General features: G+C 46.1%; 1 protein-coding gene across 6 annotated transcripts in view; it reads right to left on the bottom strand.

Moving 5' to 3' along the window:
* RIN2 (Ras and Rab interactor 2) overlaps positions 1-12,736 on the bottom strand; it is a 225,731-nt gene that overhangs the window by 27,074 nt on the left and 185,921 nt on the right. For all 6 annotated transcript variants that reach the window (XM_047068694.1, XM_047068695.1, XM_047068699.1 and 3 more), the window contains 3 exons: positions 9,601-9,673; positions 4,664-4,755; positions 443-1,582 (listed from right to left, as the gene is read on the bottom strand). In XM_047068694.1, coding sequence (XP_046924650.1) covers positions 443-1,582; positions 4,664-4,755; positions 9,601-9,673 — 1,305 coding nt within the window. The remainder of the gene's footprint in view (positions 1-442; positions 1,583-4,663; positions 4,756-9,600; positions 9,674-12,736) is intronic.

Here is a 12,736-nt window from a genome sequence, read left to right as displayed (position 1 = left end):
TGTACCTCAATGAAAAGTGTACTTCCCAAACAAAGCAGAAGAAAACACTCTGTCAGAAGACAGCACACATACCTTTCCAGGCATGCACTGCCTGCAGGATGCCCTTTCAGGAAACACTCAGCACACACAGCACAAGACCAGGTGGGCAATTGGACCCTCGGAAGGCAAATTCTACCCCTGAGCAGAACCGCTCTGAGGTTCCCATCAGGGGCTCCTTGAAAACTAGCCCGGCAGGTAGCAGGCAGGTAGCAGGAGTCAGGTATAAGGTGAGGTCTGCTTTGAGAAGCTCAGGTCCCATTCAAATGGGTGGAGGGGGTGGAGTGTGTTGTTTTGAACTCCAGAGAAAACTTCATCCAAGATCACTGCCATCGGACACAGTGTCCTGTGAGGTTACAGTAGTTTTATGTTTAAAAAGAAAAAAAAAGGCAAAGTGGGGACTTACCGATTTGGTCTTCGGGGATCAGCGACTCGATGGGGGGGTCCAGCTCTGAGCTCTGAGACAGATAGTTCTTCACCTGGGTCATGAACTGCCGGATGGTCTGCAGCATGTCCGTGCTGGACACGTGGCACTCCTTGTTCTCCTGCAGAAAGCTCACGTAGTCCTGCACCAGGCAGCCGAAATAGGTGCACTTGTCCCGGGACAGCTCGGCGATCCTCCTGACCATGCGCTTCTCGGGGGTCATGAAGGAGCTGAACACCCCGCTCATCTTGCGCAGCTGGGACTTGACGAGCTTGGGCAGCACGAAGGAGCTGTTCCTCTTCTTTTTGGACTTGACAGGGGGGGCCATGGTCTCCTGGTCGCTCTCCTCTTCGCAGTCCTCCAGGCTGCTGTTGGTGTCCGCCTCGTAGCCAAACAGGGGCATGCTGCGGTCGAACTCCAGCGAGTCGGAGGAGGAAGTGGAAATGCTCATGTCGCTCAGCCTCTGTCTGCCTCCATGCCACGGGGGCCGTGATTCAGGGCCGGCGGCCCTTGTGCAATCCTCCGGAGGCTCCGCAGGCGGGGCCCCACCTGGCCCGCCAGCTGTGCCCGGCCCCGGCTCCTCCGGCTCCCGCTCTTGGCCGGGACGAGGCCGGCCGCCGGTCAAGGTCTTTGCGCTGCCTTCTGCCTCGAGAAAAGAAGCCTGCTTCTTCAGCCGGGGTGGAGGGATGGGGGTTGGTTTCGTTCCAAGCAGAGCTACGTTCCCATGTTTGTTATGGTTGACTGTTTCTGGCATGCTCGCCTGGGTTTCAGTCCTGGACAGCTGAGGGCTTGTGTGGAGACTATTAATAGCGGGTGGCGGGGGCCTGGGTGGGGGGGACCGAGGCCTCTCGGTGCCATTCGCGTTGGGAGTCCTTGTGCAGGGCCGTTTCAGGCCTCCACTGAGGTCCTGGCTGTGCACTTTCAAGAAAAGAGGATTAATAAAACACAGGGCTCCGTTGGTCTGGCTGCACTCCAGCTCCGAAGGCGTCCTGGTTTTTATAGAATGCACTCCATTTATAAGGCAGAGCTGACGAGAGGCAGGACAAACACCGTCTGAGGAGAGAGGCCTATGGGGAGGTGGAGGGTTTGGGGGTTTGTTGTCAGCTGGAGAGCTCCAAAAATCTGAAAGTCATTATCAGTGAACACAAGAATGTAAATACAGTACTCTTGGGCCATTCCTTCACAAATTAAAAAAAGCACACTTGCATGACAACACACGTCTTTCAAGGGGGAGGTGCCACACTTGAGTGTTTTTTTTCTTTTTCTTTTTTGCTTGGACTGCATTCCCTTTACTGGAAAGGGTGGAAATGCTGCCAGGCCCAGCTGTGGGCTCACAGGAAGGCTCAAGGGGCTTTTCACCTTCAAAGCCCTTGAGAAATGGCTTGGCCAACATACAAAGCCAGCCCAGCCTTTGCACAGGTAAGGAAAGAAAGAATTGGAATTGTTACAGTGTAAGCCTGGAAAGGACCACGGAGCTCCCGGACACGCTTAACAAAAACTGAGTCTCCTCGCAAAGCAAGCCACCCTTCCCAATCTACTTCTCCTGGAGGTGCCCTCCGTGGAGGACCTGGCAGTTCCCCTTTAATGGGCAGGACCAGCAGCTGGGCCTGGGGGATGTTACACAATCTGCTTAGGGTTTTACACGTTCAGCATTAAAACCCCAAACAGAGGAAAAATACACTCATGGAACCCATCAGCAGAAAAAAAAAGGACAGCAGGCCGATGCAAATGCTAAGTGCAAGTTCAACCGTTTATCTTAGCGGTTAGCTGCCCGTACTCTGCAAATCCTAGCCCTTCTCACCGTGGCTTACACACCCAACACTCTTTGGCACAGTGCACATGGCTTACTGCAGCTGTCTGTATAGCCCATGTCACCTACACATGGGGCTCAGTTTTCCGCACGAATCCAGGGAGGCAGTGGTGGTGATAAATGTTACCTGCTGCTAATTTCCATTTGGAACAGGTTTATTCTCTGTCTATAGCTCTGCCTTGTGGTGTTTGCCTAAAATGTATTTTTTTTCCCCTATGGGCCCAGAATGGGTGATCATGGCAGACAGCGAGGAGGCTGACGTTGGGAGCCCTTGCCCTGCCCTCTCTGTTATAAACATACTTGATATTGTGGCCCAGTCACCTGCTCTTCCTCTCCTCTTTGTTCTGTGTCGTCCAACACAAGAGACAATGGTCACCTGTGGCTAATGAGCCAACGCAACAGAGGGCTTCAATTTTAAATCACGTCAGTCCATTTAAGTTTAAAAACAGACATGCAATTCAATCACTGGAAAACTGTTCAATCGTTTTGGAACTTGGGTATGTGAATGCAGTTTCTCAACTATAAATTTAATCAGCTCTAAATACAGATTGTGTGTTTCTGATGAAAATTTAATGCTCCAAAAGAGATAAGGATAACACAGGCTAGATTCAAACATTTAGTATGAAAAAAAGGAATGTAAAATATCTCATTAATACTTGTAAAGTATATTGATTCTATGTTGAAGTGACATTTCATATATATTACATTAACTAAAATAAATTATAAAAATTAATTTTCACCTGTGTCTTTTTCATTGTCTTTAACAGAGCTACTAGAAATTTTTAAATTACTCATTGGCTCACCTTATATGCACTTCTATTGCCCAGTTTGGGTCTTGGTGGAATGGTTTCCACCACCTTTGGGTCCTTCTTAGGCTTCTACTGACACCACTGGTAGACTTTATAAGGCATAGTACACTTAGCTTCCACATGGACTATAAACCTGGGTAGTGGGGGAGGGCAGCTATGGACATTATTAACCTTTGACCCCTCAGTGTGGAGCCTGGACTGCCACATAGCAGATCCTCCAGAAACATTTGTTGGAAAAACAAATAAATGAGGCACAGAGTTTTACAAAGTGCTGTCTCTTCCCAAAATGAATAACGTATACATTGGCCGTTACGAATTGAGTATATATTAATTGGACATCATTTGCTTCTATGGTCAGTGGCCATGGAACAAGGTGTTCTTAAATTTGTCTGTGCAGAAAGCTGACCAGGATACTTCAGTCCTTCAGGCCTGCCACAAAGTATACTCTGCACACTGACCACAGCACCAGGAGTTAAGTGGGTGGAGGTCACCAGCGAAAACTGACACCTGGTACAGGTCTTCAAGAGGCTTACAGTCTAGCTGGTTATATTAACTGAAATTCGGGAAAAGTTTTAAACCCTCTCCAAAAGGTGTGTGAAATACCATTGCAAGAGATGGCGTAACTTTTCAGAAGGGACACATCAGACAGGCCTCAGACACATGTAGCAATTCTTTCAAAAGAATCTAAGTTTGAGAAGGGAATCTGAATCTCCCTCCAGGCTTCTCATAGGCTCCAGGAGTCCCAGGAGTTGCATTTCGGAATCTCAAATTTCCATTCAAATATTATGGCCTGGTTGTCAATCTTTTGGAAGACTGAAGCCCTAAAATCTTAAGAGAATTTCCCCTTCCAATCTAGGGGGGAAACTTTTTTTTTTTTGGCAAAAGTTAAACCCACACAAATTCCTCATGGCAATGGGACGAGGAAGTGAAACTGGGTGAACTGTACATCCTGATCCATCATCAACCACTGTCCAGAAGCACGGTATTGTGTTCAGGGGCATTGGCAAAGGGGCAGGAGGGGGAAGCAAGTGTCCAGCTGGCCAGGGCAAGGATGCATGGCAGGATAAGGGACATGGCCCAGAACACCAGGACCAAAATTGAACAAGAGAGGAAGTGAGACAGATGTTAGTCTAGATGTCTGCACGGTCAAATTCCTCAAAGCACAGACGGGCCGTCAATGCCCGTGTGTTTCTCCGGAACAAAACTCATGCACGTGAGGTGTACTGTGCTATTTCCTTTTCTGTCAAGCACAGCCTTTCCCCAGCAAGATGCCACAGAAAGGAAAGACATGACCCATTTGAGAAGTTTATGTTCCATTAGGACCGGGACACTTAGGGTAGCTGAAACTCATTGATGGGAGCTGCTGGGGAGGTGTGGGGGTTACCCAGATAAACTGAGCGCTCCCCTCTGAGAGTCAGTAAAATGTCTGACTTAGAAAAAAGAATCTCAGCAGGTGTGATTCAGGGCCAAGTTTTGCCATGGAGATAGGGATTATTTTTCAACAATGTATCATCAGCCAGCCTAACACTGACTGTGTTCCATAGATTCATTCCAAGAGAGACCTGGGCAGGGGGACCCACTTACTTAGTCCCAGTTGGGCTAGTTCTTCAAGTTGAGCCTCCGTCTTGGCTGTTGAAATGGCATAAGGCAACTTCAAGGTGAACGGCAAAACGTCCCTGGTTTTTCAAAAAGAGAGTATTTGTAATTACATGTCTGCTTTCTATCTCTAGCATTTCCATCCTAGAGATGTTTTGGCTTAGACTGAAACGTCCTAAGTAGACGCTACATCATACCTCATACCTAACCAGAACTTGTCTTTACTGGTGACAGGACTGCAAGATGACTATTCTTTCCTGTAGTAACACAGTCAGGACAGGCTGAGAGATAAGGCTGCCTGGTTTCAGAATCTGTAGCGAGGACCAAATTTCCTTCCTGGGTGGCTGAAATGTATCTAGTGTTAATATCAGAATCGCTACACTGGTGGATCTTACATACATACATGTAAAACATTATACACTAACTTGTTACATGTTCTGAATACTGGGCCCCAATTCATTGGGCAGGAATGTGTCATCCTAAACCATGATTTATTATTCCAAGTCCTTACACAGGGCAGGTTTTCAACCACCGTTGGTTGGTTTTACTTTGACATCTTCTAGCTAGAGTCCATGCAACCTGCTTTCTGTGCTGAAGACAAAACTTCCTCTTGTGTTTTAAGGTAGTGCTTCCCTATCTGTAACGTGCACACGTGAATCCCTCGGAGTCTCGTTTGACTGCACACTCTGATTCAGGAGGTCTGGGTGAGGCCAGAAGTTCGGCATTTCCGCCATGCTCCCAGGTGATGTTGCTGCTGCTGCCCCGCACCAAGCGTTGAGTAGGGAAGCAAATCTAAAGGACTTCATGGAACAACCCTGCCCTCAAGCAGCACGGCACCGTGTGTAGACCACGCATTCAACATCACAGACTAACAGGCCCAACAGGAAGGAGCTGAAAGAACTTTCCAGGCCCTGGGAGAGGGTCTGGCATGCATGAAGAATAGCAAGGAGGCCATGATGCCTAGGGTGGAGTAAGTGAGGGACAAAACCTGGAGCTTCTGCCTGTATTTTGTCTACTCAAGATGTTGTGAAAATCTCCATTGAAGAGAATAACTATCCCAAACAACAAGTTGTTTACCGTAAGATTAGGCAACATTCTAACTGAATCAGATTAAATCTGGATGACTTGAGAATTTTGGAAACCCCTGAAGCTGTTGACAATGAATAACAAATTAGTAAGGTCAATGAAAAGAGCAAAATATGAATAGAATGTGATTCTTGGCATGGGCTGTAATATACTGCTCACATAAATACTAGTAATTGGCAGTCAGGAGGCTGCTCTTTCCCGAGGTGTCAAGGATGGGTCACCCCCTGCTTCCAAGGACCCTACCGTCTGCCTCCAAATGTTGTGAGTACCTTCTTCTACTTGTTCACTTGCATCTGTCGTGGATGAAGCAGGCGGAGCCTCAGGGGATGGCAGTGTTTGTTATAGCTGCTACCTGACCCCGGAGAGGTGATGACTCAGATTATAATCTTAAATGAAGATTAATGGGAAGCAGAACTTTGTAATGTCAAAGCAGCATATAAATATATGTTTCTACAGCTATACAAACTTATTAAAATCTTCTTTCTTGAGACAATTTAGAGAAAGACACATATGACGAAACCAACCTATGTTTACCTTAAGCATTTCACCTTACCCAATCCAGTACCTGGAGCCTAAACATCACATGGCTGGTTTTGGTTTTTCTTAATGGCATCTATGACAGGAAGCCACACCTGTCATTGCCTAATGGGTAGTCTTAGACTTTGATCTCCTGGAAAATTAGAGCCCTCTTCCACTGCACCAGCTAAGGGTATAACATAGCATCTCACTACCATCCCCCCTCCCCACAGGGTCACTTCCCTCTCATTAAGGAAAGGAACCCTAATTCTAAAACTTGTATAACAGAGAAAATAAAGCCATCTTAGGTATAAATGTTTCACCCAAGAGTTTTAGTACACACGTAATCTACTTTTGACCTTTGCTCTATATGTTGTATTTCTAAACGGCAGGAGACTAACTTTATTGAGCACCTCCAGTGCACCAAGCACTGTAACGCATGTGGGACCCACACAGGCCATTGGAAGAAGCTCTGATATCCCCCATTCCATGGATCAGGAGCACAGGAGAGCACAGAGGGGGAGGTCCCTGCACCCACTCACAGAGCTAATGTGGAATTAAGCAACCCGGGTGCACTGGATCCCAAAGTCTGTGGAGCTGTGCCATACAGTGGCAAAATATGGGCTCTGGCATCGAGGCAGGCCTGGGTTCAAATCCAATATTTGCTACATATTTATTGAATGACTGATTGTAGACAAGTATCTCACTCTCTGAGCCATGGTGTCTTCATGATCCTAATTTCAGGGTTGCCATGAGGATTAGAAATAATGTATATATGGTCCCTAGCACAGATATAGAAAGCCCCTGAAATTATAATCGTACTTAATAAGTAATAATTAATCATTATTATTTCCTCTAGCTCTTTGCTACTCAAAATGCAGTTGTAGGACCAGCAGCATTGGTCTCACCACCTAGAGACAGTTGGAAACACAGACCATCAGGTGCTGCCCCAGACCCCCCAAATCAGAGTCTGCATTCTAACAAGATTCCAGGTGATTCCAGTGTGCATGAAAGTTTACAAGGAAGTGCTCTCCACGACACTGATTATGACAAACTGACAGGGAGCTACTAGACATTGGTGACCAAGGTTTGCTCTCATTTATATCCGCAGCTCTAGTCTTCAGTGTGTCCCTCTGATGTGGCAAACCACATGCTGATTGATTCATGAATTCTCTAGTCTAGTGCACCTGTGCAGATGCATTCCGGGTGAATACCAGGGCTGACAATCCAACCACTTTCTCTACACATTTCAAAAACATTTGGTTAAGACTGGCTCAAATCAATTACTGATTACTAAGAACATTGACTTGGGTAAACCGAGTAACATAGAACATTAAAAGAGAAACAGAAACACCAAGAACCTTTGCATTTTGAGGGAAAAAAATAGAGAAATGAATCTCAGGTCACCCTGATCATAAAATGTCAATGTTGGGATTTTTCCATAAGCACCTTATATCGGTATCATGCTTTGTAGATTAAAGAAGGTTTTCATGTGCTTTATCTCCTTCAACCATCAAATGGCCCTGGACAGCAGGTACTCCAGCCTATTATGAACACTGAGAAGACAGATGGTATCTTTTGTGTGCTGATGCCAAATACTGTTTTATAGGTGTAATGATCTTTCATGACAGGAAAATCAACAAGCTAACTATGAAGAGTAAGCATTGGCCAACTTCACCTCTGACTAACATGTTAGTGTTGAAATTCACTTTCGGGAACTAGATGGCCTCAAACCAGTTCAGGTGTGGGTCCCTGGGGAAGGTGGGGACATCTGCACCATCCTTTTCTTTGGGCAGCAGATCTCCATCCTTGCACAGGCCAAGGGCTGTTGGTGGTGTCCCCTCATAGAGCTGTGTCCAATTCTAGATGAAATCCCCTGGTTTCTTCCTCCTGGTAATAAACCCCTGAAAGTGCTTCCCCACCTCAGGCCATTAATTATGTGGTGTTGCCAACCTGGTGACTTCTAGGGGTCAATAGCTCAGTGCCTTCCCCCGGGAGGGTCTAGTCCAACACGTACAATAAATGTCTCACATGAGAAATAACTTTACCCTTAAATTAACATAAAGGAAATGAACCCCAAATAAGCCTCTCAGTCTCAAAGTGTGATGGCTGTAAGACATGATCTTTAGAAACAACCTAGTCATGCATGCCTGTCTGTGCTCTATTGGCTGCAACAGACATACACAGAAGGCATAGAGGCCAACTGAGCTCCACTGCCTACATGGGGGCAGTGTCAATCTCTGCAGATGAAGAGTATGGATTCTTAATCACCAAAAGAATACTCAATTTGAGGACACCTGGTTGGCTCAGTCAGTTAAGTGTCAGACTCTTGATTTCAGCTCAGGTCATGATCTCACAGTTCGTAAGTGTCCATGCTGACAGCAAAGAGCCTGCTTAGGATTCTCTCTCTCCCCCTCTCTCTGCCCCTCCCCCATTCATGTGTGCATGCATATACCTTCTCTCAAAATTAAATAAATAACCGTTAAAAAGAAAAGAATAGTCAGTTTGAAAAACTATTATGGCTAGGAAGAAAAAAGAGAGAAAGACTTCAACAACTCACACACCCCCCACACTTATTAACATGGTGATTTTGGGCTTAATTACTTGTAGTCTAACACAGTTGCTTTAGTTATGAAAAGGACATGAGCACCAAATGGGCCTGTAGGACAGTGATGCAAGGTTTATGGGCTGGTTTAAGGAGCCCGTATTTCTAGAATGAACTACATCCCTTGAGGGTTTTCAGAAACAGTATCAGGGACATTTATTTATTTTTATTTTTTTCAGAGAGAGAGAGAGAAGAGGGCACGAGTGGAGACAGACAGAGAGAATCCCATGAGGGGCAGAGTCAGGGCGGGGGGAGGGAGAGAAAGACAGAGAGAAGCAGGGCTCACCTGATGCAGGGCTCGTGCTCACCCGATGCAGGACTGGAACTCATGAACTGTGAGCTCATGACCTGAGCCAAAGATGTTTAACTGACTGAACCACCCAGGCACCACACATTATCAGGGACCAGGTTTGCACCGTGGGTCCCTTTCTGTGTGTGCATGTTTGCATGTATGTACATGTATGTGTATGTGTGTTTGTTTCCCCTGCTTGCTGGGTCGAGGTGAAACGAACCATAGGGACAGTTTAAAGACACAGACATATTAATTTGGAGGGACTGGCGTAGTTATTTTGATCAGTAACTAATCCTTCCAGGGACATCTAGTCAGCGGCAAGCCTCCCAGACCCCTCCACCCTGCTTTAATCTAGAAACCCCAGGGCTGTTTATATTGCACACACCAAGCAGGCACTTGAACTCCTAAGAGGAAAGGAGGCCTTACCTGCTGATGCAGTAGAAAGCAATGAGCCGGAATAAATCTGCAAAACTGATTCCTGAGCCTTCCAGGGAAAAGGCTGGAAAAGAGAGAGTTTGGAAACCAGCTGAGTGTCCTGGAGCACTGTTCTGGGAAAGGAAAGGCCCTCTGGTGTTATCTGCTGCGTGCATAGGACCATCTCTGAGCTCTCAAACCAACTACCGTGTGGCTTATCAGATCCAGCTGTGAGGAGGATGTGTGTCAGCCAGAAACAGGCCAGTAGAGTCCACGGCCTAGAAGTTCAGCCCCTGACTCACTGGGAGCACGTGCTCCAGTGCTTGGTAAACAGACCGGCGCAGGCTCAAAGTGTACAACTATCTTTTTTTCTTTTTTAAATTCAAACACAAAGTTGGTCAGTGGGCAGGGGCCAGGGAGGCTGGAGGGAGAGGCCATTGGCACACAACAGAGCTTGGTAAACACCCAAGCCCCCACCACCCTTGACCTTCCTAGGTTGGCCCTCCTGGGACACACTCCTCTTTGCCAAAACAGGCCACCTCTGGTTAAGACACAAGGCAGCCTGGAGGAAAACAGAAGGTTCCAGCAAATTAGTTTTTAAATTCAATGTGAAAGTTTCAAAAACTCACTTACTTAGAATGCCCCCACCCACTACCACTGTCACCACCAAGGGCACAAGCCTCCTAGGGAAGATGTTCTGGCAAGATGGTGTACCATATTGCACATCTTCCAAATGGCAGGGAAGTGAGTGGATAACTTCAAATACTTGTGTATTTGCCAACCACTCCTCATGCCAGGCTGGCTGAAATGCCATTCAGACAGTCTTTCAGAAATATTCCAAACATCCTCAGCTTTGTGAAGATTTCCTCATTTCCTCAATCAGATGAGTTTTTCTCCCAATTGCCACACTTCATGTCCTCATTTATGTTGCTTGCTATTTGCTTATGTTGTATTATTTTGATTGTTTAGTATTTCTACAGCACCCCCAAAATATACCTATGCCTCTACACACATACCATGACATAGACAGAAACAAAAAAATACACACATGTGCACCACAATTTAGCAAGTTAAGTAGGAAGAAACCGATTTGGGGTGGGTTAACTTCTCTGAGCCTTGGTTTTCTCCTCTGTACAGTGGACAATAATAGTACTTTCCCTGTCTCCCCAAAGAGTAGGAGTGGAAAGGGAAATTTAAAAAATGGAGTAATTCATGTGAAAGCAGTCTATACAAATATGAGCTGGTATTTATTATTAAACCATATTGTCCAGATGTTATGACAAAATATCTATGTTTTCAGAGCAAGTCCTTCCTTTCTCAATCTACCTCCGTTCATAGAGAAGCAAGGCCCTGGCCAGGAAGGGGCCATCATGGTGAGACCAAGACCTGTGGTAATTAGTTATAGTCAGGTTAATGCTTTGCTCAGACCAGCTCTTTCAACCACTTTAAGTCCCCCAGATAGGAGTAGGGAATTGATCCGAGTCTTGACACAATAGAGAAGAAAAATCTTCAGCCAGGAGGAATCTAAGATGAACACCCAGAAAGCGGGAAAGTATAAACATTAACTGTACTTACTGTAGGGGAACAAAGAAGGGGCTTCCAGGCTAACTTATCATGCTTCACTTTGGATATTAGAAGGGATTTAAAAACCAGTTAGATCTGGGACGCCTGAGTGGCTCAGTTGGTTAAGCATTTGACCCTTGGTTTCTGCTCAGGTCATGATTTCACGGATCATGAGTTTGAGCCCTGTATTGGGATGTGTGCTGACAGTGCAGAGCCTACTTGGAATTCTCTCTCTCTCTGCCCCTATCTCGCTTGCACACACACACACTCTCTCTCTCTCAAAATAAATAAACTTAAAAAAAAATTAAAGGGCCCCTGGGTGGCTCAGTTGGTTAAGTGTCCGACTTTGGCTCAGGTCATGATCTCCCGGTTTGTGGGTTTGAGCCCCGCGTCAGGCTCTGTGCTGACAGTTTAGAGCCTGGAGCCTGCTTCAGATTCTGTGTCTCCCTCTCTTTCTGCCCCTCCCCTGCTCACGCTTTGTCTCTCTCTCAAAAAAAAATTAATAAACATTAAAAAAGATTTTTTTAATTAAAAAAAAACAGATCTATCACTTGTTGGCAAGCTGACTTGCAAAAGCCACCTCAGCATGGCATTTCTTTACTTAATATTTAATCGTCTTTAAAATGGAGGGCTTGAAATCTATCTTGTGATTACCTCCTAATGCAAATAAACTGGTATGAACTATGCACAGGTCACTGACTGTGGAAGTCTTTCGTGGCATCAGTGCCCTTGTGAAGCCTGGAGGAAAGACATTACCAGGCCCAGGTTTACAGAAGAACCTGAGGTTGACCACAAAGAGGCTGACAGGTTTCACTTCTGCTAGAAATGTGTCCTCTAGACTTCCATTAAGGCCATTTGGCTCAGTGAGACTATGAACTCCAGGTTGAGTATAATCCCTTATTTGCCCTTAAAATGACCTCAGTACCTTTGGTTTTTCAAATGCAGAGACTGAGGCTTGCTTAGGTGTAAATCAAGAAGCAAGCAAAAATCCTAGTCTCAGTCTTAACGTTTATTTATTTTTGAGAGAGAGACAGAAAATGAGTGGGAGAGGGACAGAGAGAGAGACACACACACAGAATCTGATGCAGGCTTCAGAGCCTGAGCTGACAGCACAGAGCCCGAAGCAGGGCTTGAACCCATGAGCCGTGAGATCATGACCTGAGCCAAAGTCAGGAGACTTAACCAACTGAGCCACCCAGGCACCACCACCCTGTCACCCCCAAACCATTTTCAGTCTAACTATTGAGAGAGTCAACAGGCTTCCAAACTTATTTCTCCTGGCCTTCACTCCTCAACTTGCTAACCTGTGATTTCAATGAAACCTTCCCCTTTGGAGCACAGATTCACTATGGATCCTTCCTTGGAAGTTGGCAATACATCAGCATTGTGTGTTCCCTTTTATATTTAACATGTGTCCAGGGGCACCTGGGTGGCTCAGTTGGTTAAGTGTCTGACTTCAGCTCAGGTCATGATCTCACAGTTTATGGGTTCAAGCCCTGTGTCAGGCTCTGTGCCGACAGTGTGAAGCCTGCTTGGAATTCTCTTTCTCCCTCTGTCTCTCTGCCACTACCCACCCCCTCCCGAC

The sequence above is a fragment of the Lynx rufus genome, unplaced genomic scaffold (assembly GCF_022079265.1).
Source record: "Lynx rufus isolate CCGP_SWC_20201006 ecotype Redwood Valley unplaced genomic scaffold, mLynRuf1.p SCAF_8, whole genome shotgun sequence".
NCBI lineage: Eukaryota > Metazoa > Chordata > Mammalia > Carnivora > Felidae > Lynx > Lynx rufus.
The sequence above is the reverse complement of the archived record's forward strand: the minus strand, read 5'-3'. Positions and strand labels throughout refer to the sequence as shown.